The sequence below is a fragment of the Megascapheus bottae genome, chromosome 4 (genome assembly GCF_031878675.1).
Source record: "Megascapheus bottae isolate mThoBot1 chromosome 4, mThoBot2.hap1, whole genome shotgun sequence".
NCBI classification, from domain to species: Eukaryota; Metazoa; Chordata; class Mammalia; order Rodentia; family Geomyidae; genus Megascapheus; species Megascapheus bottae.
In genome coordinates, this window is record NC_143512.1 from 38,509,769 (window position 1) to 38,535,923 (window position 26,155).

General features: G+C 40.8%; 1 protein-coding gene across 4 annotated transcripts in view; it reads right to left on the minus strand.

Moving 5' to 3' along the window:
- Rasgrf2 (Ras protein specific guanine nucleotide releasing factor 2) overlaps positions 1-12,514 on the minus strand; it is a 202,305-nt gene extending 189,791 nt beyond the window's left edge. For all 4 annotated transcript variants that reach the window (XM_090331693.1, XM_090331691.1, XM_090331692.1 and 1 more), the window contains exon 1: positions 12,222-12,514. In XM_090331693.1, coding sequence (XP_090187819.1) covers positions 12,222-12,509 — 288 coding nt within the window. In that variant the 5' untranslated portion in view covers positions 12,510-12,514. The remainder of the gene's footprint in view (positions 1-12,221) is intronic.
- Between the last annotated feature and the right edge of the window lie 13,641 nt (positions 12,515-26,155).

Genomic DNA, 26,155 nt, shown 5'->3' on the forward strand with positions numbered 1-26,155 from the left:
AACTTTATTAATCTGTAAAATATTAAACAGACATTCACTGGCCAAACAATAGATAAAGACAAGTACTTCAATCCTGAGTATAATCATAGGATCAGTATGTACTCAAAAGTAGGATCATTCTCTTTATTTATCAGGGAAGAAAAGATAAAACCACAATAAAATACTATTGCATGAAGGACATAGCTAGTAAAATAATTAGGAAGCCTACAGAATGGAAGAAGATCTTCACTAACCATACAAAGGAAAAAGGCCTCATATCTAAAATATATCAACAGCTCAAAAAATTGAATCACTCCAAAACTAATCTCCAAAGTAACAACCATCCCATTAAAAGATGGACCAAAGACTTAAAGAGAGTCTTCTCTGAAGAAGAAACAAAAATGGCCTATAGACACATGAAGAAATGCTCAACATAGCTGGTCATAAAAGAAATGCAAATCAAAACAACTCTAAGATTCCACCTCACTCCAGTTAGAATGGCCATGATCAAGAAATCTAATAACAACAGATGCTGGAGGGGATGTGGCCAGGAGGGATCACTACTACACTGATGATGGGAGTGCAACCTTGTTCAACCACTATGGAAAGCAGAATGGCAGTTCCTCAAAAGACTAAACATAGAGCTGCCCTATGACCCAGCAATTCCACTACTTGGCATTTACCCAATCGTCCAGAAACAAGGGCATACTAAATCCACTAGCACAGTGATGTTCATTGCAGCATAATTTACCATAGCAAAGATATGGAACCAACCTAGATGTCCCTCAGTTGATGAGTGGATTAACAAGATGTGGTATTTATACACAATGGAATTCTATGCTGCTGTCAGAAAGAAAGACATTGCCCCATTTGTAAGGAAATGGAAAGACTTAGAAAAAATCATATTAAGTGAAGTAAGCCAGACTCAAAGGAACTTAGGCCCAATAAGTCTCCCTCATTTGTCAAAATCAGTAGAAACCTTGGGCTCTCCTAGCAGAGATTTACAATAGAACAAAGTCTAGAGACATAAGGCCAAATAGTATGATACTAAATGTAAAACCTCCAGGATAAGGAAACAAAAGCCATATAATGAGTGACTGTTGTCCTTCATGTACTATGTTATCTCTCATCTCTTTTGCCATCCCTTGGTTATCTCACATTGTTAAAATAGTTAACCTTGTTATCTGATATATTTTATATGTGCTTAATTGGTTATTTGAAATTGGATAGGGAAGGGGGAAATCAAGATAAGCGGGTGGAGGGTGAGAGGGAAATGGGGACCATGTCATGAGAAAGGGTATCAATGTTTGTGAAGTTATGCACCTTCTATCTGGTGAACGTAATTTAACCCTTCTATAATCACAATAAAAATATTTTAAAAAATACTATTGAATGCTTATAAATTAATTTCAATGGTTATGATGACATATATTTACTTGTAAATATATGGCATTAAGGTTTTAATACACTAAAGGATTTAATGTTTCATATTAAGAATTACAAGTATATGAGTAGCTGGACCGCTTATACACTGGCTAATGGAACATAAATTCCTAGTGCTATTTTGAGGAGTAATATTGGAACTGAATATGCATATGCCCTATGTCCTAACAATTTCATTCCTGCATATAAAGACCCAACAGAAATGCCCACATGTAACATGAACAAAAGTACTTGTACACAAACTTGCATGATGTTACTTGTAATACCTTGAAAACTGGAAATAACCCAACGGTTCAGCAACAGTAAACTACATGTGCAGCCAGTAGAATATAAAAAAGAAGAAAGGAGTGAACTACATAATATCCAACAACATGGCTGAATCTGCCAATAGGACGTTGAGGAAAAGAACATAACCCAGAACACTTGCTGCATGCCTATATATATAGATAGAGAGAGAGAGAGAGAGAGGGGGGGGGGTTCAACAACAGGCAAGAGAAACTGGTAATGTTGCAAGGAAATATGGTTGCATCTATGGAGGGCAGCCTGATGTTCAGAATATTCAGAATGAATATACTGATGGCTTGGTATAGGTGCTGATCAAAAACATCTTCATTTTGTGAAAATGTATCAAGAGGCACACTGAATTTATCCACTTTTGTGTGTGTTTGGTGTACTTTGAAAATTAAGCTTTTTGTATGAAGAACAACATATAACTGAGTTTAAAATGTTAAGCAGTTAATAATAATTAAAGCATGAATCCTGGGAAGGAGAGAAGGAAGTACAAGACCAAAGACAGAAAGTGCATTGCTGTAGAAATCTTATGGCTCAATGAAGGTGTAAACATGCTACTGAAAGAACACAATGCAGCTTATCATGATGAATGAGATTACTTTGGTACAAGTAATATTAAGTAACACCCACTAAACATCCCACGATGCTTTCTTAGCTGCAGCCACAGCTATTTGGCAGACAATCCACAGACTGGTAAAAGACCAATGATTCTCTCTACTCCAAAATATAAAAGGAAACACTCAGATTCTCTTTCATAAAAATATGCACCTGGAGCAGGGCACAGGTGGCTCACACCTGTAATCCTAACTACTCAGGAGGCTGAAATCTGAAGATCATAGGTCAAAGCCAGCCCGGGCACTAAAGCCCATGAGATACTTATCTCCAATTAACCACCAGAAAACCAACTGGTAGAGCACTAGCTATGAGCTGAAAAGCTCTGGGACAGTGCCCAGGCCCAGAGTTCAAGCCACACAACTGACCAAAAGGAAAAAAAAAAAGAATCTGCACCTGGATATACAGGCGAATAACAGATTGCAATGAAAGTTGACACAGGAAAAAAGAGGCCACGGTATGGAGCAAGATCAACTGGGGGAGCACGGCACTCTGAAGTTAGGAGAAATGCTAGCTGCAGGGGACAGAAATAGGAGACTCTGAAGACAAATAAGAATGCTGAAAACAACCCAGCCAATAGTACCATTCAAAGATGAACTGATTCCCACAGCAGAGAAGAACAGCTCCCATTGATATCGCCTTATAATAGTCCCTGCGTCTTCCCACAGTCAGAGGTGACCATCATTCATGGAAACTTGAATTCATGGTTTTTTCTTCTCAATCCAAATGGCATAAAGCGATCAGTTGTACGGCAGAAACTAATTCAGTGAGGAAAACCTTGACAGGACTAGAAGAAAAAAGAAAACAAAATATGTGGAACTACACACTTGATGGATGAAGTGTTAGCAACTGCCTTGCAATCGTGATGACTAGCTGTTGTGCCTGCGGAGAGACTTTGAAAGATGGATAAAACACTCACTTGTGGGTGAGGCCCTTACTGATGTGACATGAAGCAAAGCACTGAGGGAGAAAAAGCATTAGGAACAATGGATGACACCGCATTGTCGTTTCTAAGTAAGAGCACCTCAAAGCTGGGGATGTTTAATAGATGGACTCCAATAAAGGAAAGAAGGTCCTTCAATAAGCATCATCAATGATGCAATTTTGCCCTGGAGTAGAGTCATACCATGGATACACCGTTAGACACGACTATTTAAACAACTGACTTCAAACTTCCTTTTTCTCTAGGACTTAACATGCTGGAATTTATTTAAAGGCTAATTCTACCCTTTTATGTCTTCCTAATAACTGTCTTTGGTTTTTCTCCTTTAATACAGCATCAAAGAAACAAAAAGACGACTGCCATTATAATACAACACATTATAACAGAAACACATTACAAACTCCTTCCAACCAGTTTTATGGGTTTTTTTTCAGTGCCTCTTCAATGCCAAATAAAAGCTATGCCAAAAAGGAAAGTATTGTTTTATATACAAGGATAATAATGAAATGTCTGGGGTTTGCTTTAAAATAATCTAGCAAAAAACAAAAGGGGTATGTGGAAGAAAACAGATAAAACAAAAATAACTGAAAGTTGAAGATGACTGAAGTTAAAGAAGGAAAAAAGGGAAAATCGTTTAAGGAATCCTAAGCGATCCAAATAGTGAAAAATGAAAGAAGACAATCAATAAAGAATTGTATTTTAAAAGAACTAACAAAAGGACTACGTGATGTGTGTGCTATCTGTTGTGTGCATGGCTCTATTCTAAGAGCTTGGCCTGGTTTATTTGTAAGTCTCACAACAACACACTGAAAAAGGCATTGCTTAATCCCTATCTTCTAGACAGGAAACTGAGCTTAGAAAGAGAAATTTCACTAGATACTCGTAGTTCACACCTATGATTCAACTTTGGAGGCGGATATTAGAGGATTGAGGTTCTAAGCCAGCCTGAGGTATAAGTTTGTTTAAAAAAAAAAAACTAAACCAGTAAATGGGTCGCATGGTGCATAGTCCTCATCTCAGCTCTGTGGAATACTGAGATTGCATTTGCCCAAGCAAAAGAATTTTTGAGACACCTTTCAAGAGAAAAGCTAGGCATGTTAGCACACACCTGTTATCCCAGAAACAAGAAGCACAAGTGATCACAGTTCTATAGACAAGAGCCTATCTCAAGAATTATCAAAAGAAAAAAAGAGCCAGAAGAGTGGTTCAAGCAGTAGAGCCTAGCAAGCTCAAAGTTCTGAACTCAAACCCCACACCACCAAAGAAAGAGAGCGAGAAAGGGGGGTGGGGAGAGAAGGAGAAATTGCTCAAGATCATGTATTTTGTAAGTAACAGAAGCAAGACTAAAACCTACACAATTCCACTCCGGAAGTGAACCACATCCAATACCTTCACCTCATCTGGAAACCATTATCCTCAAAGTTTAAAGACAGTAGATTGACACAGGATAGGAGTAGCCTCTGATTACTGGGTATCCCTGACATTTTCTCAGCACGGCTTCTCTTATAAGGAGTTGTAATGTTATTTAATGAGATTTATAGCAACTTATCACCATCCTAGTCCCCCACTAACTTGGAAAACACCTAGTTTTCTCTAGTTGGAAAGACTAGTCCCAGCGCTGATACAAGCTCATAGTCACAGTGGAGGAAGTAAACCAGACATTGTCAAAATTAATCAGCAATAACAAAACATGTTAAGAACATGAAAAAAATGTGAAGTATCAGCAACTGGAGCCTTTCACGTTCTGTCTTTATTGACTATGGTGGGCTCAGCAATATCTCATTGTGAAAATTGAAAGACCTAAAGTAAGAAATTAGGGTATAAATTCTTTAAAATAAAGAAGAAAAAGATGAATAAATTGTATTTTCAAGCAGAGCTTGTTTTGTCTCATTTTGTATCTTTTTAGATCTTATAAGAATTATAATTCTCATTCACTTGCTCTGATATAGCAAAGTTTTTATGTAGAAAGACTCAGCTTTATCATTTCTTCCATCATAATTCAAAAAGCAAAAGAAAGTGTATTATTTTATATACATTATTTTGTACATATCATTTGAGTGCACTTCTATAACCCCAGCTACTTAGGCATGCCTAGCATGCACGAAGACCCAGATTCAATTCCTTGGTATCACATACATAGAAAAAAGCTGGAAGTGGTGCTGTGGCTCAAGTGGTAGAGCTCTAGCCCTGAGAAAAGTCCAAGGACAGTGTTCAGGCCCTGAGTTCAAGCCCCACAACTGGCAAAAAAAAAAAATTTAGATTAACAGCCAAGTCTTAAAACATACTCATTATTGCATTTCACAAAAGTCTATGTTCATACGTTATCTCATTTCTACTTTCAGTCAAATATTATTATGATTTTACTATAGGGTCATAAGGTACTTAAAGCCAGGGATGCATCCTGGGAAATAAAATATCACAAAGTGTGCTGTGTGCCTACATTGTGTTGCTCACTGCAAACTGAGGATACATTTGTCCCAGATATAGCCACCAGAGACTGAAAAATCATTGTTTAATAAATACATGACTTTTCATAGTCTTTAGCTAAGATAGCCTAATTTCAGAGAAGCATTTATACTGTGATTAAAATAATACAATCGGGCTGGGCACGGTGGCTCACACCTGTAATCTTAGCTACTTAGGAGGCTGAGATCTGAGAATCAGAGTTCAAAGCCAGCCCGGGCACAAAAGGACCTGAAACTCTTATTTCAAATTAACCTCTAGAAAACAGGAAATGAGGCTTGGATCAAGGAGTAGGATGGTAGCCTTGAGCTGAAGAGCTCAGGAACAGCACCCAGGCTGAGTTCAAGCCCCATGACCTGCAAAAAAATTAGAATCGGGCTGGGAGCATGGCCTAGAAGTGGAGTGCTTGCCTTGCTTGCATGAAGCCCTGGGTTCGATTTCTCAGTACCACATACATAGAAAAAGCCAGAAGTGCTGCTGTGGCTCTTTTGGTAGAGTGCTAGTCTTGAAGAAAGCCCAAGGACTGAGTCCAAGCCCCAGGACTGGCAAAAAAAAAAGAAAAGAAAAAAGAATCATCACACATTCTTTGTCCTAAAATATAAAGCTTCTCAAATAGCACACAGATTAGACCCATAACTCAGTCTTTGAAATGTCAATAATACAAATAAAAATCTGCAAACTCCCAACATGTATGACAGCACAGTAATTTGTAAATATTTGGGAGCTGAAGGAAACAAAGTCAATATACAGAAAACACCTCATAAATAAATGAATGGGCATGAAAAACAAAACCACTTTAAAATGGTAGAAGTTAAGATTAAAGGTCTGAATAAATTCATATCCTCAGTCAAGGCCCTGAATGCAGGACTGTCAAAAACAAAACAAACAAAACAAAGAAAAACAAAAAAGCTATTAGTATCTGCTTGCTAATGTCAGAAATATTTGTCCATTATTCATACCGTTAGGTCTTATTACCCAGTAAAAGGAAAATATCTATTTCTTTTTCACTTTCAAAAGTAGGAATAAAAACTCTTATCAGCTACCAACATTTCCCATCACTCAATAGCACATGTAGTCAATACTTAACAAGAAAACACAGGAAAATACCACAATAAAATGTTTTTATACATCTGTCACATGAAATATGTATTTTCTTCTGTTGAATTTTAACAAGTGCAATAATCTAAATAGTAATGTTTAGAGTAGCAAAAAGTAAAATAACTAAATTTTACTGATCCATGATGATTTTTAAATAAAAACTTAATGGAGAATAGCTACAAATTTCAAGTCATTGATTATTTCTGTTCCCTAGATTATAATTGTAAACATTTCTGCTTAGCATCATTCTTTTATTTTTCACACTGTGTTCAGCAAGCAAAGGGTTAAAAGAAAATATGGGGTTAATTATTAAACAACATGAACTAGAATGAAAAATCCATCATCCACACTCTCTGTCCACTGCACATACTTCAGGGTTTGCATGCTTTCTGCCTAATTCAACAAAATGATTCAAATCCTTTCCTCATGGTCAAGTTTAGAAGGTGAAAATGCCTGTCTAGCAATCAAATGACAGTGAAATCATGTAATCAGCAATTTCTCTAAAACCAACACGTAGCTATAGTACTTTTTAACCTCTGCATTTAGGGAGACCCCCTTTCTATCTTTCTCCAAGAAAGCAAAATCAGGATAAATGAGACACTTAACATGACCAGAACAACAACAAAAACAACAAAGATGTTTTTTTGTGGCTACATATCTCTGCAGCTAACAGGAAAAACAACTAATCAGGGTGCATGTATACTTGCATCCCAAAGGCAAATACAGGGTGCTATATTAAGTAAAAGAATGATATGTAAAAATTTTTTGTTTGGAAAGAAATCTCATTTTTCTTCAAATATGCAATGGCCTACAGTTGTATTTCTCAAAAATTAGCACACAGAGGCCGGGAGTTTGGCCTAGTGGTAGAGTGCATGCCTAGCATGCACAAAGACCCGGGTTCAATTCCTTGGTACCACATACTTAGCTGTAAGTGGTGCTGAGGCTCAAGTGGTAGAGCTCTGGCCTTGAGGAAAATCCAAAGACAGTGCTCAGGCCCTGAGCTCAAGCCCAGGACTGGCAAAAAAAAAATTAGCACACATCATTTAAGTAGTTTGTAAAGAAAAAAGAAGAATGAACCAAAGAGTGATTCATACCTCACACCTCCAACTCCCATCCTTTTAGATTTCCCATTTCAAGAAGTTCAGTGGATTTATTAGATACAGACTCCTTAGCAAGCTACTCTTTTTTTTTAACTTTTTAATTGTTATTACAAAGGTGATGTACAGAGGAGTTATAATTACATAAGTCCAGTAATGAGTACATTTCTTTTTGGACACTGTCCTCTCGTTCCTCACTCTCTCCTAGGTGAGGTACTCTTTAATCACCTACCAAGAACTCACTGGATGTCAATGTTAGCATAGGAAAAAGTGAAAGTAGGATCAGTGGCGATGATGATGGTGATAATGGTGATCTCTGAGAACTAAAGTAAAATTTCAAGTTAGATAAGGTAATAACAGAGCTGAGCATAGAGAAAGTACTTAATATATGCAGGTTCCCTTTCTCCTTAAATACCTTCACCAGGAATGAGATTGAATTTTCTTGTTTTCTACAATTGCAGCTTATTTGCAAAGAAGAGTTACACTTAATTTAAAAAAAAAAAAACAAAAAACCTGATATCCAGGAACGTGGCCTAGTGGTAGAGTGCTTGCCTAGCATGCCAGAAGCCCTAGATTTGATTCCTTTGTACCACATACACAGAAAAGGCCAGAAGTGGTGCTATGACTCAAGTGGTAGAATACTAGCTTTGAGGAAGCCCAAGGACAGTGCCCAGGCCCTGAGTTCAAGCTCCAGGGCTGGCAAAAAACAAACAAACAAAAAACCCTGAGTTTATATCTCAAAGAAATCACTGTGGAGTATTGATGCAACAGCCCAGTAATCCCCCAAGAACTGACTGAAGTGAAATCTTGGGGTACAATCAAATGAATGGAGTGATACAAATATTCTTTCAACTTGGTTCTATTTTCAATTTGTATGTTCGTTTTCTCCTTAACCACACATGTCTTAAAGACAATGGGCTGAAAACACCCCGAATTTTTCCTTTTGTGTTAACCAGTTTACTTTCTATTATTTTTTAGATGAAGTAAGCCAGTGGATATTTTCTTCTTTATAACTTAACTAAAACATCCAATTAATTAGAAATAAAGCTGGACACCAGTGACTCAAACCTGTAATCCTTGCTACTCAGAAGCTGAGATCTAAGGATCATAGTTCAAAGCTAGCTAAGACAGGAAAGTTCTTGAGACTCTTCAAGGTAGAGATTATTTCAAGGTAAGCTCCAATTGACTACCAAAAGGCCAGAAGTGGAGAGGTGACTCAAGTGATAGAATATCAACTTTGAATGAAAAAGCTAAAGGACAGTGCCCAAGGTTCTCAGTCCAAGTCTCAGTACCAGCCCATACAGAGAGAGAGAGAGAGAGAGAGAGAGAGAGAGAGAGAGAGAGAGAGAGAGAGACAGACAGACAGACAGACAGACAGACAGACAGAAACAGACAGACAGAGAGAAACAGACAGACAGACAGACAGAGACAGAGAGACACAGAGAGAGAGGAATAAAAATTAACTTGTGAAAAAATAGAATTTAAATTCTCAAGAATGATTAAAAGAAGTGCACAGCAAGAAATGTGTCAATCACCATAACTAGCGAAGATATTACAATATGTTGTCCCCTCCGATGCAAATGATAAAAATGTCTCTGTCGTGGATAATGTTGTAGCTGTGACTCTTGGTTTGTGCATCTGTTGACCTGGATTTATCAGAATGTCAATTTCAGTCACCTACTTACCTTAGTTTCTCAAATGTGATATTTATTACAAACATCCATAATCTTTACAGCTTGTAAAATTGTCTACACCCTCTACAAAGCAGAAAGCTCTGTTACAACCTTGGAAACTGAAGATACCAATCATGGTAAATCAACTTGGAAATCATCTTATGCAGACTCTTGATTTTTACAAACTAGGAAATTGTGAGATCAGTAAGAAGCAAAAGTGCAAAGGAAGAGAGAGGGAGACAGAGACAAAGAAAGAGAGAGAGGGAAAGGAAGAACTAAAAGATTAGCCAAAGAATTCATACGGAAACATGGTGGAAGAAAATAACTATTCCCCAAGTGCTGTTTCAAGCCCCCAAAGGTATATATATATTATATTATATATTAATATATATTATATTACATAAATATATGGGTTTTACAGAGAACTCCCAAAGCATCCATGAAGGAGCAGCCCCTGAAATCTGCTCATCTCCCTCATCGTCCCCAAACTCTCAGGTGTCAAGTCATCACATCTCGGAGTTTGAGTCCATCTGAGAACAACCTAAATCCAATTAACTGAAATGAACCATTTGCCTAAGTTCTAAATGTAAGGTACAGTGCTCCTCCTTATTTCTCTTTTCCACAGAATGTCTTCTTAATTTTCCAAACAAATCCTAAGACAGTATCTAAGAGAAGCAGCAGCCAGCAAGACTAACCCAAGTTAACTAAGCATTCCTAATGTGATAAAATTTAAGAAGTCTCCCAACCCACCTTCTAATTCATTCTGGAATATTGGCCCTCCCCATTTCAGGTTTGTCTACAAACCCCAGAGGTTCTAATTCCTAACCTCTTAGGATGAGTAATATGACCAAAAAAAACTCCTAGCTTATATAATAAAGGGTGGGGGAATGGATCATTTATCAGAAGACCTCTTTCATACTTCTGCTAGAATGTGGAATAAAAGTCCAACTACTTGGAGACTACATTTCTTTACTGAAATCTAGCTAAGAATACCATCCTGAAGATTGAGAGGTTTAGATGTTTTCCCAGTAGAAAAATATTGATTTACTCTAACAGGCCACACAGGCATATAAGTTGTAACAGGTAACAAGTCCATGAACTCAACGCCAAATAGAAGTCAAAGTGAATAGTGTTTTGCACAAGCAAAACATTTGGGAATTAGATCAATAATATATATTCAGAGTAATATAAAGAACCCTACTTTTAGACATAATAATACTTACAGTACTACTTGTTTGGGTTCCTGTGGAGCCTTGGACTTTTCTGAAAGGAGCTCATTAAGATAATATACAAACACAATATATATGTATATCCTGGAAAAAATATGTTTCCTCAAAACTGTGCTTGCAATTTAGATTCTAAAATACACAACTTGAAATCCATTTCTATCTATAGTATCTATCTATAATCTCCGAGTTGAAAATTTGTTTTCAAATGATTCTGAATATACCTCTCAAAAGCCAAAGTTTTTAAATTCCAAATTTATAAGCATTACACTGGTTTAATCATTAAGTTAGTTGATGATTTATAGTGGAACTCTAGAGAGGGGAATAAAAAATCTTGGTTGATCTAGTTTTAACGTCTCTTAATTTCCTATATTGTTTTATGAGCCCCAAGAGGCTAGGTAGTCAGTCAACTTCTGTCATCTATTGTTAGTCACACCTACATCTCCCGTGGTTTAGTAGATAAGGCTTGGTCTGACAAGCACACACAGAAAATCAGCTGGGACATATTTTTTTTGCAACAGCAAAGACAATAAGCCCCCCCACACACATACACACACGTCAATGCTGAGATCTAGAAGAGCCACGTGAGAACTTTGGGAAGCAACAAAATGAGTCTACTTTAAGTTTATTAACCAAATAGCAACCGAAAGAATACAGAAGTCGTATCTGCAGGAACTAGCAGAGCACAGGTTACAAAACGGAGACCCTTTACCATCAGCGGGCAAGCAAAGTATAAAACTAATGCAATTATCTCCCCGCCCCCCGCAACTAAAAGGTCGCATTTATTTTGAAAGCATTCGTTTAAAAGTATAGAGTGTGCTTCATTTCGAATGTCCGTGTTTTTCTACACAGCAAAACTGCAGAGACCAACAATTAATTCTAGTACCTCTTCACCTTCATAACTGACCCCCGTGAGTCAGATGATGGCAAGGTAAACTGACCTAAACCACAAAGACTTTCATTTTTTTTGTTTTTTTAACTGCCCATCGGTGTTGGAGCCCACGAGTCTCCAGGCACCGCCTGGCATGGATTCCGTGCAGGAAAAGAAATCCACGCGCGCCGGATGGGTACAAACTTTTCTGAATAAGTTCAGTCTGGTCACCCTAAATCCAACAGGTGTCAACACACGTGGCCTACCCCCCCCACCCCGGAAAACAAAGAACAGAAGAGATCCTTCTGAACACTGTCTAGAGAAACACCGGGCAATTCCTGGAGAAACTGAAACGACTCAACCACGACCTGGATTATGAAATAACGCCAGCCGGGTCCCAACGCCAGCAGACCCTGGCGTGCGCACGCAAGGACGTGTGGCCCCGGGCGCTCCGCAGTCCCCGCGATCCCCACCGGTGGAGCCCCGGGCCCGAGGCGGGGAGCCGGGCGGGAGGGCGCGCGGTACCTGCTTGTCCAGCGCGTCCCGGCCGCCTCCGGGGCCAGCGCCGGTCCTGGGTGGCGCGGGCGTCCGCTCGCAGCTGCAGCCTTCCAGGAGGTACATGCCCGCCGGGCGGCCGCTCTGCTCGCCCTCGAAGTAGAAGAGCACATTTTGGTACAGAGCGAACCACTTCTCGTGCCAGCGGCTCGCCTCGGCCGCCTTTTTGCTCAGGAAGCCGCGCTTGGTGCCCTCCTTGCGCGCCAGGAAGGCCAGGTACAGGGCGTGCCCCTCGTTGTAACGCACACTCTTCTGCATGGCGAGGGCGCGGGGGGCGCTCGGGCGGCCTCCCGCCTCACCCCTGCCCCGCTGTCATCGCCAGGCCGGCTCCCCCGAGGGCGCCCTCTTCCCCTTCCCCGAGTCAGCGCGCCAGGCCCCCTGCCCTCCTCCCAGGCGCGGCGACCCGCGCGGGTCCGAGGGACGCTGGGCACCTTCTCCGTCCCGACCGCGCCCTCCCGGGCAAAGAGAAGCCGGACGCCGCGTGGAGAGTGGCTCGCCAGCCCCCGAGGTCGCCTGGCCCAACCCGCCCCAGCTGCGCCCAAACTTGCCGGAGCCAAGCCCGCGACGGGCGGGCTGGGCTGCGCGGCGCGCGGCAGCCGGAGGAGGACTGTCCTCGGGCAACGCGCGCCGGAGACAGAAGGTAAAGCGTCACGTGGGAGATCAGCCGTAATCGGCTTGCAGACCGATTTAAAGGGCAAAGTCGGCGCGGCGGCCGCGAGACAGCACAGCCCGCTCAACCCAGCCGGCTCAACCCAGCCGGCTCAGCCCAGCCGGCTCAGCCCAGCCCGCTCAGCCCAGCCCGCTCAGCCCAGCCCGCTCAGCCCAGCCCGCTCAGCCCAGCGCCAGTCCCTCCCCGGCTTGCCCGCCCGGCCCCGGCCCCGCCGGCCTCTGCCCCAGCGCCGCGCGCCGCGGGACGGCGGCAGATCCCCGGAGGTGGAGGCTCGCTGCACCGTACACAGCTGACACGCACCACACACACACACACACACACACACACATCCACAATGCACGCGTTTTGCACGCAGACCAATCCACTCACGCAAACCCAGAACTCAGACGCAAAAATAGTCACACAGAAGTACACACAATGTGCACGCTCATACGCATAGGCAAATACCTGTGCGCACTCACAACGCATTTGCACACTCCACGTGTAACGCGCATCCATATATACACAAATACCGACAGATACACACAATCACTGCGTGTTTCTCACAAAAATGTAAATTCACGTGCAAGTATCACCTGTGTTCGCTGAGATGCTCACACAGTCACCACAGCATACACTTACAATCATGCCCACGTTTACGCAAAAACACAAATATACACCTGTACACGAGTGCACTGGTAGAGATTCACACAAGCACAAAATCCTAAGTACAAGCACATTCACAAATGTACACAGTTACTCCCAAAACACTCATCCTCAAACATATACAACAAACACACAACACGTTTACTCACATCCCCACATTTCACAAACCTACTAACATCCAAGCTGGAGTCCCAGGATGGCTTTGCATAAACTGCAGTGTTGGCTTTTCTGCTTGTACCTGCAAGGTAGTAAGTATTTAAAGCAGGTGGTGAAAGGTAAAGAGCAAAGCCCTAGTGCTCCCAAATGTCATCCAAGAGATAGGTTCTTTTTGGACACCTGTTGTTCACAGGATTAAAATAAAAGAAATTAAACTTTTTGTGTGGAATTTTTAAACCAATACCCAAACCACCACTACACAGAACCCAACCCAGAGGCCTCGCTATCACAGGCTTACCAGAATCCCTTTCTGGAACTGGAATTCATTTGATTAACAAATCTCACAGCTACGGCAACAGAACCAGCATCCCATTTCCCCAGCCTGCTATAAAATACATGGAAAAGAAATGGTGGTGAGTGAGAGGGTGAATTTAATCAAGGGTATACTGCATGCATGCATGAAACCTCTTTGTATAAATAATACATTCTAATAAAAATGTCTTATTTAATTAAAAAGAGATAATGTATATGAAACTTAAAGATAAAGCTAGTGAAATCCCAGAAGTGCCAATGTTTGATTCTCCTACACATTTTTATTCTTCTTGATCATTTATTTAAATAGCTTGCCAAAAACTGTTCATTTTAAAAGTAAGTAAGAACCAATATAAATGCCTTTCCAGGCAGTATCTTGGTGACATTCTACCTGTCTACACCTGCCACTTCTGTGTTCATCAGTTGGTTGCTGCAGGGTTCCTCTGGTTTTCTTTAAAGTAGCATTTGCCAAGTATTCTAACTCTGCTCCACTGAGCAGCTAAGTGGGTTTTGCATTTTGCCCATCAAGAAAAACATTCACTATTAAACATTGTGTAATAGGGAAATTGCCATTTGGAAATGGATGAGAGAACAGTGGTCATTCTCTTTACATACTTTTACATATCGAAAGGGCAGTGCAGTGCCCAGTAGTGTTTAACTTGACTGGGAGCTTACAAGGGAGAGAGCAGTAGAGATGGTAAATGAAGTGCAGAAGAGTTTTGGAACCAGATTCTAGATGCTGGGAAGGTGGTGGTTGTCTTAGGGGCCTTTTCTTTCTTTTCTGTAATTTAGGTGCTGCTCTAACTATAAGCAAGTAGAGATATCAAGCACAGTTGGCCAGTTCTGTTTACAAGGCCAGCCATTAAAGATGTAAAATTAATACAAAGAATTTTACAGTTCATATGCCGACCTTCTAATCCACTTGAGTTTTTTTCCAGATGTGAAAGAATATTTCACTCAATAAGCAATATCTCCACTACTAAGTCCCATCTCACATACCCATTCCATCTGTTCACATGTCCCTATCATCTGAACCTTGTGAAGTATTGGTCTCAACTTCTTGCCTGACATCACTTCCTACAAAGTAAGGTAGAATGGTCCTCATATGCCCTTGACCAGTAAAAGAGAAACAACAACAACTATAGCTTCCAAAGTTTGGCTGGTAGCGGCTTTCAGACCTGTTTATTGATCGTAAGTTTATGACCTATACGTCTTACTGAGGTGATGTGGACAAGACATGACTCACAGTCCTACCATGCTCAGAAGCTGCTAGGAGGACAGATTCATGGTTAAAAAATTCTTCTGAACTATTTCCCAGGTGGAAGGCCATGTTCTAATCCTTGTAGGACGCCAGAGGAAGAGCTTGAATGCAATACATACATAAGTGACTCATAAATGTTTCCTAAACTAATGACTCATATTTAAGAAGTGAAAATCAGAAATTTATGGATGGTCTAAAGGAACTATACCCAGTGTCTGAAAGACATAGTGGGCCTCATGGGCCTCCATTCACATGGAAACTGCATCTACGGAACACTGCCACTAAAGCAAAGAAGGGACAGAAGGCTATGAAATCAGGATGATTCCCTCCCTCAGCTGATCAAACGGGTTGGCCGAAAAGACTGTTCCAATCGTATGGGAACATGTACTTCTGTGGATTCATTATTGTCCTCTCTTGCATTTTGTGGAAACTATCCTGAGAAGGCTTGCTTAAGGGAATCAGGGAAGTAATAAATCATTTTTCACTTATAACAGTAAAAGTATCCTCTTTTCCCTTTCTAGACTAGTTAAGGAGAAAAATAACCATGGGTGATCATATCTGAAAAACACTACAAAGTCTGATAATTTGACCAAGAAGAAAGAGGAGGAGACAGAAGAGAAGGGGGAGGGAAGAGGAGAAAGAGCAAGGAGGAGAGAGAGGTAGGAAAAGGAGAGAAGGAAGAAGGGGAAATGAAAAGGAGACATTTTATCTGAGTTGTCCAAGACTTTTAAGATGGGGTGTGGAGTGTACAACGTGAGCTGCAGCTTTCAAACCCAGGAGGTCTTTCCTTGTGTTCCCTTTTCCTAGGTGCTGGCTCATTTGTAGAAATTTGAATGCGCTGCATTACTTTCTCCAATGACTTTTCTATGGTTACTGTAATTCAAAAATTCCCCAGGATTGGGTTCTGGGAAAGTACAATGTTGTAGAGATCAAGATAAATGTCTCAGCTGGTCTCGGTGGCTCACGCCTGTAATCCTAGCTACTCAGGAGGCTGACATCTGAGGATGGCTACTCAGAGCCAGCCTGGGCACTAAAAAGTCCGTGAGACTCTTATCTCCAATTAACCACCAGAAAACCAGAAGTGGCACTGTGGTTCAAGGGGTAGAGGGGTAGCCTTGAGCTGAAGAACTCAGGGACAATGCCCAGGCCCAGAGTTCAAGTCTACCCCCACCTAAAAATAAGACAAGGATAGATAAATTGGAGACTCTTTTGTTGTTTTTGGCCAGCCCTGGGGCTTAAACTCAAGGCCTGAGCACTGTCCTTGGGTTTTTCTGAAAGCTAGAACTCTACCACTTGAGCCATGGAACCACTTCTGGCTTTTTCTATTTATGTGGTGCAGAGGAATTGAACCTGTGTCTTCATGCATGCTAGGCAAGCATTCTACCACTAGGCCAAACTCCTGCCCCTCACCTTTTTTCCGTCGTGGGGTTTGAACTCTGGGCCTGGGTGCTGTCCTTGAGCTCTTCAGCTGAAGGCTAGCACTCTACTCCTTGAGCCACAGCCCCACTTCCAAGGACTGATAAATTGGAGAAAAAACAAATTTATCAGATACACATCATGATTACATAGTATAATTTACCACTAATCCAAACAAGTCAGAATTTTATGTATTGTAGCTCCTTTCCTAGAGGATGGGGAGAATGGGGAAGTGGACCATTTTCAGGAGGGGAAATGATCATTGACATTTGAATGAAGCCAAGAGGCAGATGGTATCTTGGAAGTATCTGTGCAGGTGTGGTTACATTTCTTCCTCTTCTGTTCCAATAGAGAAGAGTTCAGCATGTGGATGGAGGAACAGTCTGGTTTTAATGCAGATAAGAGAATTCCAGAGAGGGCTTCTTTCTACTTTGGGAGAAAAGAAGATGATGACTGATAGGTATGGAAATGGATGTATTTACTAATAACTCAGCCTCCCTTAGAATCTCAATGATATCTAAAGGATTTAGTGTTACTAACACCAAGAAATAACCACTTTTGCATCCTCTCTTGATAATTAGAAACGCCAGGCTCTTCCCAAATATGTAAAATAGGGCCTAGTTTGGCCTAGTGGTAGAATGCTTGCCTAGCATGCATGAAGACTGGGGTTCGATTCCTCAGTACCGCATACATAGAAAAAAAGCCGGATGTGGTGCTGTGGCTCATGTGGTAGAGCTCTAGCCTTGAGAAAGCCCAAGGACAGTGCTCAGGCCCTGAGTTCAAGGCACAGACTGGCAAAAAATAGAAAAGGATTCTCCCTTCCTCATACCGCATGTGTGTGTGTCTCTCTCAAGTGGTAGAGCTCTAGCCTTGAGGAAAGCCCAAGGATAGTGCTCAGGCCCTAAATTCAAGGCCCAGGACTAACAAAAAAATAGAAAATTATTCTCCCTTCCTCATGCCCGGTATCCTTTTAACTAAAGAGAACTTCTTATTTACCAAAAATGGGGCTGGGAGTTTGCCCTAGTGGTAGAGTGCTTGTTTAGCATGCACGAAGACCTGGGTTTGAGTCCTTGGTACTACATACATAGAAAAAAGCCGGAAATGGTGCTGAGGCTCATGTGGTAGGGCTCTAGCCTTGAGAAAGTCCAAGGACAGTGCTCAGGCCCTGAGCTCAAGCCCAGGACTGGCAAAAAAAAAATGAGTTGCAAAATACTACTCTGAATTACTTAGCGTTAATAAAGTTATTTATCTGTCTTTGGGAGGTGTCAACTAATCAAAATACTCTGGATAGCAAATGTTCACTTTTCAAATATTTAAAGTGAGATGTACCTCTACTGAAAAGTGGATACATTTTTTTTACATTTTCTTAATAAATAAAATAAAAGTCACTATCCAAGTGGCTAGACCAGAGGTGTTGTTAAACTGTACCTTCTTATGTACAATAAACGAAGTCACATCCTGACCCAGGTATGACTGAGAACACTCACTGAAGTCTTTAGGTTGATATAAAAATGTCTTCCCCCCCCCAAAAAAAAAACACACACGGGCAGATATGCAAGAACAATGACTTTCTTTGTTTATACATTGGGAAATTTCATTATTACATCCCTGCCTCTCCCTATGAAATTAGCATCCCCAGCAAGTATCCTTGTTTCACTTTTGTAGTTGCAAACAATCTCTTTCAACAGTATTCAACTTCCTTTATTCTCTCTGCTAGCCTAACCCTCTCCTGCTAGTCCCCACACCTACACAGTCTATTTCTCTCTCCCCCCCTCCACTTTTATGGAGTTTCTCTTTGTTATCTTCATATATACTAGCAAGATATTGCAAAGTTATTCACTTTCTTTCTTTTTCTGATCTTCCTTCTCCTTCTCCTGAGTAGTCTCTTAGCCTGATTTATGGTTTGTGTTGAACCATGTAAGAACAGTGGTTTTCAGTCCAACTGCATATCAGGAATACCTGGTAGTCTTTATAAGACCCAATGCCCATGGAAAAACTAAATCTTCTTGGAAATTCTAGTTAAAAGTGAGCTGGGGAGTAGCCCAGGCCCCTGCATTTTTAAGTTTCCTTTCAATCCTAGCATCAAGCCAGGGTGGAGGATCAACTACTCAAAGCACACAATCCAGGGCTGGGCAAACACTCATGTCATCTGAGAGCACGGTGGCACTCGTCTTATTCTTCATCTTCAGTTCCCCTCCTTCTCTGCTTAGGCCCACAGCAGAACAGCAAAGCCAGAATTCAATCAGGAGTTTGAAGCAGGATATTTTCATGAGCAATATCAGGAAGGACCCAAGTGACCTTTTTACAACAATAATGACACCCTAGTCTGTCCTATTTGTATTTCCTTGCGTCTTCTCTCAGAGTATCTCATCTACTCCAGCTCTGTGTGTTAAAAGGCTAAGTCTACTGAGCCTAGTACAAAGATTCAAAGAGATTCTTTCTGAGGATAAACCAACATGGCTAACCCAAGAGTTCCATCTTTCTGGGCATTAAACACCACAGCCAGTCAGAGATGCTTTCTCTCTTGATGCCAGCCTGGATAACCATAGCACATTGGCTGTGAAATTCAGAGTCTTGCTCATATCCTGCCATGTCGTTTTCATGGTATGACACTATGGCTGTCCAGGACTTTTAGCATGGAGAGTCCCGCATCTTAAAAGTCCCTCCTCCTTATTCCCCAGCAATTGAAATGGTTGGTCTCCTAAACCTGGACATCAACAAGCATAATGGCTTTGTTTCTAAGAACCTTTTATAAGCACATTTAAGAGTTAAGGCCCAGTGAGTACTTGAGGAAACTAGCAGGTTCCTAAGAATCCAAAGATCGACCAAGCTGGAAGCTTACTATCCACTTTTTATGTCACTAAATTGGCATCGTTTCTTTTAAATGATAAACTTCTCACATTCTAAAGCAATAAATGTGTCAGAGTTGCATACACACATCCAGTAGCTAACATATGTTTGCCTGAGGCAAATACAGTGACATTCTCTAACTGTTGGTCTTAGCTCTCAAGCAGCATGGGAAGATTCTTCTAAAATTAGATTTTTTTCTGGTAATAAATATACAAAGAATATGTTAATCTATATACTTTGTAGTTGGAAAAATATCAGTCACTCACCTCTAGCAAAACATATACTCTGATGCTGTGCTCCAGTGCCAGAGCTAGACTTGGCGCTCCACCCACACCCACCATCATGCCACAAGTGGAGCTAAGGGAAGAGATCTGGACCCAAGTCTACTAAGGTTTGGTATAGAGCAATACCCACTGGTTCCTACAAAATGCAGAAGGCACTGGGCTGAGTATGGATCACTGGCCTAACATGAGTGAGATCCTGGGTTCAATTCCCAGCACTGAAGAAAAAGAATCCCACAAGTGACAGCATGTATGGGCAGCAAAGGTCTCTGAAGGACACTAGAAAAAAAGAAATTCCACCACTGGCAAGTCTTCACTTTCAGTATATCACTAATATGTCACTGGGCATAGACTCACCACTGGGATGCATGTTTTTTGTCTGAATTGCTTTTACTATCTTTTGCTTCCCCTAATTAGAGAAGTAAAACAACAGGCTGCTGAATCAAAAAGAGGAAATATGGTAGGGAGGCAGAAGAAAGAGAGGCACAGCATTATATTAAGGGCAATGTCTATAGTTGTATAGGAGATAAGCAGTTGGCTAGAAAATATTAGAAATAGGAAATTTTAAGTATTTCAACAGAAAATGCAGAGGTTTAAGAAGCTAAAAAGATTCTGAGTGGGAAGGCAGAGACTACAGAAAGCTGCTGTACCTTGTAGACTGACGAGACAGAGAGAAGGCAAACACCTAGGTACTGAGTCATCTGACTAAGCTAGCTCACAGTAGGGTTGTCTGGCAGGAGCTGAAGCCATGAAGAAGACTTGGCCATGACTATGGATCCCAGAAAGGCAGAGGAGGGCTGTGTTTGTCAGCTTTCTAGTACTGTGACAAAACATCTGAGAAAATCAACTTATAAGGTAGAAAGGTTTATGTTGGTTCACAGTACCAAAAGTGGAAACACAGAGCTGTTCACCTCATGGAAGCAAAGAATTTAGAAAGAAGGAGATGAGGCTCTAATATTTCCTTCAAAACTGTCTTTCCCATGGCCTAAGATTCCAATGGCCTAGACCTAACTCTTAAAGGCTCCACAATCTTTCAGTGGTACCCATGGCTGGAGACAAAAGTCTAACATGGAACTTTGGGAGGCATTCAAGATCCAAACTTTAACACTTGCACATCCATGCTCATTGCTGCACTAGTCACAAGAACCAAGTCCTGGAAACAGCCCAGATATCTTACAGCAGATGAGTGAATCACAAAACATGTGGTACCTATACACAATGAAATTTTACACAGCTGTTAGAAAAAATAAAATAACCTCATTTACAGGGGAATGGATGGACCTAGATCAAATGATGTTAAGTGATGTTAAGCCATACTCAAAAAGACAAATGGTATACATGTTTTCTCTCCTAAGTGGAAGCTAGATCTAAAATACAACAGGGCAGGATAAATTACATAGGACTTCAGACATATACTCACAGTGAGACTCAAGGAGGGGATTCTTAGGAGAAGAACATAAAGACACAATGCCTATGTGCCTCTGGTCATATAAAATAATATTTGTTGAACTCCAGCAAACGGAAACAAGAGGGTTTTTTTTCCTTTGTTGTTTTTTATTATTTCCTTTTTGTCTTCTTTCTTCATTTAGTTGTCTTTGTGAGGACAAGGGGAGGCACAGGAATGAATGGAGGGCCAAAGGGTGAACAAATAGAGCAGTGGTACTCACTAGGCGCCATGGGTGGAATCGGGAGGGAAAAACATGGAGAGAGCAAGGGGTGACATTATCCAAAAAGAAAGGTACCCATCATCTGATTTACATAACTGTAACCCTCTGTACAACACATTCACAAAATTAAAATAAGAGAGATCCAAACCCTAACATGGGAGGAGAGAAGAGAGGCAGACCCCACTCTCCCCTGCACTCTGAGCTCACCCATGCCTCTTCCAAGGTAGCCTCCTCCAGAGGCTAGGAAACAGATGCTGAACAGAGGGAGGACACAAAAGCAGTCAGCACACTCCAGACAGTCAGCCGCTTCCCAGCTTCAGAACTCACTCATGGGCTAAGATGTCCTCATCAATGACAAGATGAGGGCTGGAAGGCTCCAGATCTAAACTTCAAACATACAACCTACACTCATAACTCTACCTTTCCAAACTAGAAGACAGCTTATGGTCTCTGTGACCCAACCATTCAGAGACCAGTTTAACAAACCCCACGACTCTCTGCTACTCTAAGTCTGAGTCATGGCACTTCACAAGCAGCGGAGTGTGAATGCTTCCTCACATCCAGGACCCTTGCTCAGATCTCCCTGAGCAAGGGCATTCCCTAATGTTGCCAATCCTGCAGGGCAGTGCCCTAGCTCTCAACATGGGGTCTCTCAAGTTTTACCCTAACTTTTCCTGATGCAAGTTCATCTACCCCATGAAATGAGGGCATTCTTGCTTCATAGGTAAAAGCTACTGAAGCAAATCGCTGCCTCTATCAAAGGAGGTCTCCTGCTGCCTTTCAGGACATGTGTTTAAAAAATTGTTCCCAAAATGAGTCTTCAATGAAATGGGAGGATTCCAGGTTATAAGTTAAAATCTGAAAGCCTGTTTGGTGATACCCAACCCAGTCTTGATTTCAGGTATAGAAATTCTGCATTGATTTTTTAAGGGGAACAGAAGGAAAGAGAAGAAGCAGTGAGGACCAATGTCATTCTTTAAAGGCTGGAAAGTGCCAAGAACCTTTCTGTCCAGTTGCTTCAGCAGCTCTTGAAGACTAAGCACACTGGATATTCCAAATAACATACTCAATTGAGTCACTTAGGCCTGTCTGGCACTTTTCTGTTTATTAAGCCTTCATTTGAAAAAGCCAGGGGCTTGGCAGTTTTGTAGGTAAAAAATCATAACAGTAATAAACATACATAGCATCTGCTTACTATGGGCAAGATACTGGGCTAGGTCCTTTTCTTCATTCATTATTTTATCCTCTCAACCCATCTTTGGATAATCATTGAGAAATTTTCATAATAGCACATAGCTCATAAGTTGTGGAGCTAGAATTTAAACTCAGGCCATCTGGCTGTAGAAGACATACAATAGAGGACTTTCCCATATTTCCAAAGGACATGTTTTAGCTTCTGTTCCCATACTTTCAGATGAGGCCCATCTAGTCTTGTAGTCACTGGCCCTGCCCTCTAGGAATGAGATATACTCTAGGGTTTTTAAACAGAATAGCAACTCCGAAAAGAGCTGGAAATCCTGATAAAGGTAAGAGAGCAGGCTTTGAGGCTTGAGCACAGAACCAGGACGAACACATGGGGACTTCTTGGGTCTGCCTGCAGGCACCTTCACCTCTGCTGCTGACAGGACAGCACCACTGCCACTCTGTCTCTAGAAGGGCAGGATCTCCTAGCCATTCTTTCCCACTCTCACCAGGTGCTTCCTGTGAGTTTATTTCCTCAAACTGAAGTCATGAGTGGGAACAATCTAAAGGCAGAACCTAAGACATATGTCAATCTTGGGGAAGATGGGAACAACTGATCGTTGGCTTCTGCTTTGGGGAGGCAATATTTATAACCTGGGATCAAACTCAATAGATATGCAAAACATACTGGATACAAGAAAGTTCACACAATCATATTTCATGCTAGCCCCATATTGAAAGCAATTTCGATGCCCGTCAACATTAGAGTACATACCTCAATCAATTGTGGTATTTCAGAATAATGGAGTCATGTATAGCAATGAAATGAAGTATGACTAGAGGAAGGAAAATGAATGAGGGAGGGAGGGAGGGAGAGAGGGAGGAAAGAAGGAAGGACCTCATGCTTTGCCAGGAGCAAAAGCCCAATCCTAAAGAATAGTATATGATTCATATAAAACAATATCAGATAAAAATAATGGGGAATTATCAACTGGGAGGGTAAATGAGAGAGCTTTCTAGGGCACTGGCAATTTCCTAAATAGTAATTTGGATGCTGGTTATACCATCATTTCCTAAATTTTAAAAATCGATATTTATTATGAATGTATCCTTTGTGCATGTAATATTTCAATTAAAATGCTTACTTAAAATATAGTTCAGTGTATATCCTACGAAATTAAGAAAAATGAGAGAAGGATTGAGTTCAGAGGGATGGGTAAGAATGATGAAAGGGGTGGCACTGATCAAGATGCATTGTATTCATTCATAAGCCATTTTGTTGAATGGCAACTCCATTATACAACCACTTAAAAGATAAGGAAACTATGAAAACACATGTGCTAAGTAGTTACGTCTATGGTAAATCAGGGCCATCAATTGATGGCCCTTTTAGTTGTCATTCTCTCTGTTCTGTATTTGAGTGAATATGTTATTTGTCCATCTACAGCCCCTGCCCAAGGTACTCAGGGGTTCTTGGTATAAAGAAGCATAGTAATTTGTAAGGTTGGTATATGGCTTTTCCTTTCCAAATCTCATTTTATCCCCAATGTAACAGAAGTGTTGGGAACTTTAAGAAGTGTTTTACGACATGGGGGCTCTACCCACATAAAGGACTGAGTGCTGTTCTCAAGGGAAGATCTTCTGTAGGAATGGGTTAGTTATCACAAGGGTAGATGGCTACAAAGCAAGGCTGCCCCTTGAATTTGCCTCTTCCACACGCACCTGGTTGCCCTCCTGTGTCTGCTGGATCATGAACTTCCAGCCTCTGGGGGTTGGTAAGAATTTAAATCAAGGTTTACATGTAGTATCTGCCATACAACAAAAGTAAGACTTTGGACAACTCTGTGAGCTAGCAACTCAGAATCCAGTGGAAATGGACCTTCTGATTCCATATCTATACACAGGGATAATGATGTGGAAATAATAATAATGACCTTATTGGGTCATTGTGGAGGTTAATACATATACACTTTAACACAGTTCTAAAACTATAATATGCTTTCATTAATCATCACTATTCTATTTATACTGGATCTCAGCTGAAATTGAACAAATATCTCAATGTTTTTTCATTAGGCATTTTTCTGATCAGTCCTTCAGTACTGCTATGCTCATTCTTTATTTCTTACCAAGTTGATAATAGATAATAAACCATTTCCTGTGGGATAGATGCATTCAAGTTTCCTATGCTGGGGAAAAATTCAATTTCCTGGAAAGACCATCTGGCATGGCCTCCGGCTATCCTCTGGAGCCAGGAACATTGCCTGGCAGTTAGTACCTAGAGCATGTTTCATTTTCTCCTGAAGGATTCAATAGTCACATTTCGTTCAAATTACAGTCCTATTCTCTAGCACTGGAATCAAAGGTGATCATTTGTCCAGAAATGTACATTCATTTAGTAAGATGGTGGTCTTTGTATAGCAGAAATTTCTAGGCCTTGACCCAATCGATAAACTTTATGGTAGTTTATTAAGAAGGCAGTAAGAACCAGCAAGATTATAAAGGAAATCTCTGAAATCCATATGCCTGCCAGCTGCTCAGAAAAATAACTTCAGAAAAATCAAGCTTGAGAGTTTTCATATGATTACACACACACACACACACACACACACACACACACACATATATATTCATTTACTTTTGTCAATGAGTTTATTTATGTGACTCTTATGACACTGTAGTTGCTGCTGTCTATGGCTGTGATTGCTACTTATAACTAAATTAGCTCCTGTTGGGAAATCTAGCATGTTTTCTTCCACAGAGTTTGTGGTATTTTAATCTCAGCTACAAATTGGCAAACCCTATCATTGTAAAAGATATGAGGAAGTTGGATTATAGATGACCCTTATGGTAAACAAAATGGTATCTTAAACCTTGCATTTTAATAGCATCTTAGGAAAACTGAAAAATAGCTCTGTTTAGTTTGAATGTGTCCCCAAAATCAGTCTGTTGGAACATAAAGCTTAAGGTGATTGGGAGATGGAGCCTTTGAGAAGTGATCAAATCATGACTGGTATTGATGCCTTTATGAAGAGACTGGAAGGAACCAGCAAGGCTTTTTTTTTTTTGTCCTCATACTCATTCCAGCATATGAAGACCCAACATTCACCCTGTCAGGTGGATATAGCAACAAGGCACCATCTTGGAAGAAGAGAGCAGCTCTCGGAAGACACTGGGAGATATTCATGCCCATCATTTATGAATTGCCTAGTCTCAGCTATTTTGTTGCAGAAGCAGGCATTTGACTATGATATGCCCCAACTCTGATGATTACTTCCATCCTCAATTTTAATAATGCCAATTTTTAGATTCTAAACAGTTCAATTTTAGCCCTTAATTTAATTTTATTTTCTGTGTTGCTATTGTATCTGGCTAGGTTGCTGTGAGAATAATGTTAAATTGTCACAAGAATACACTTAGCAATGTTGGTGGTGAGAAAATACTTTCTTTAAGGATAATAACTA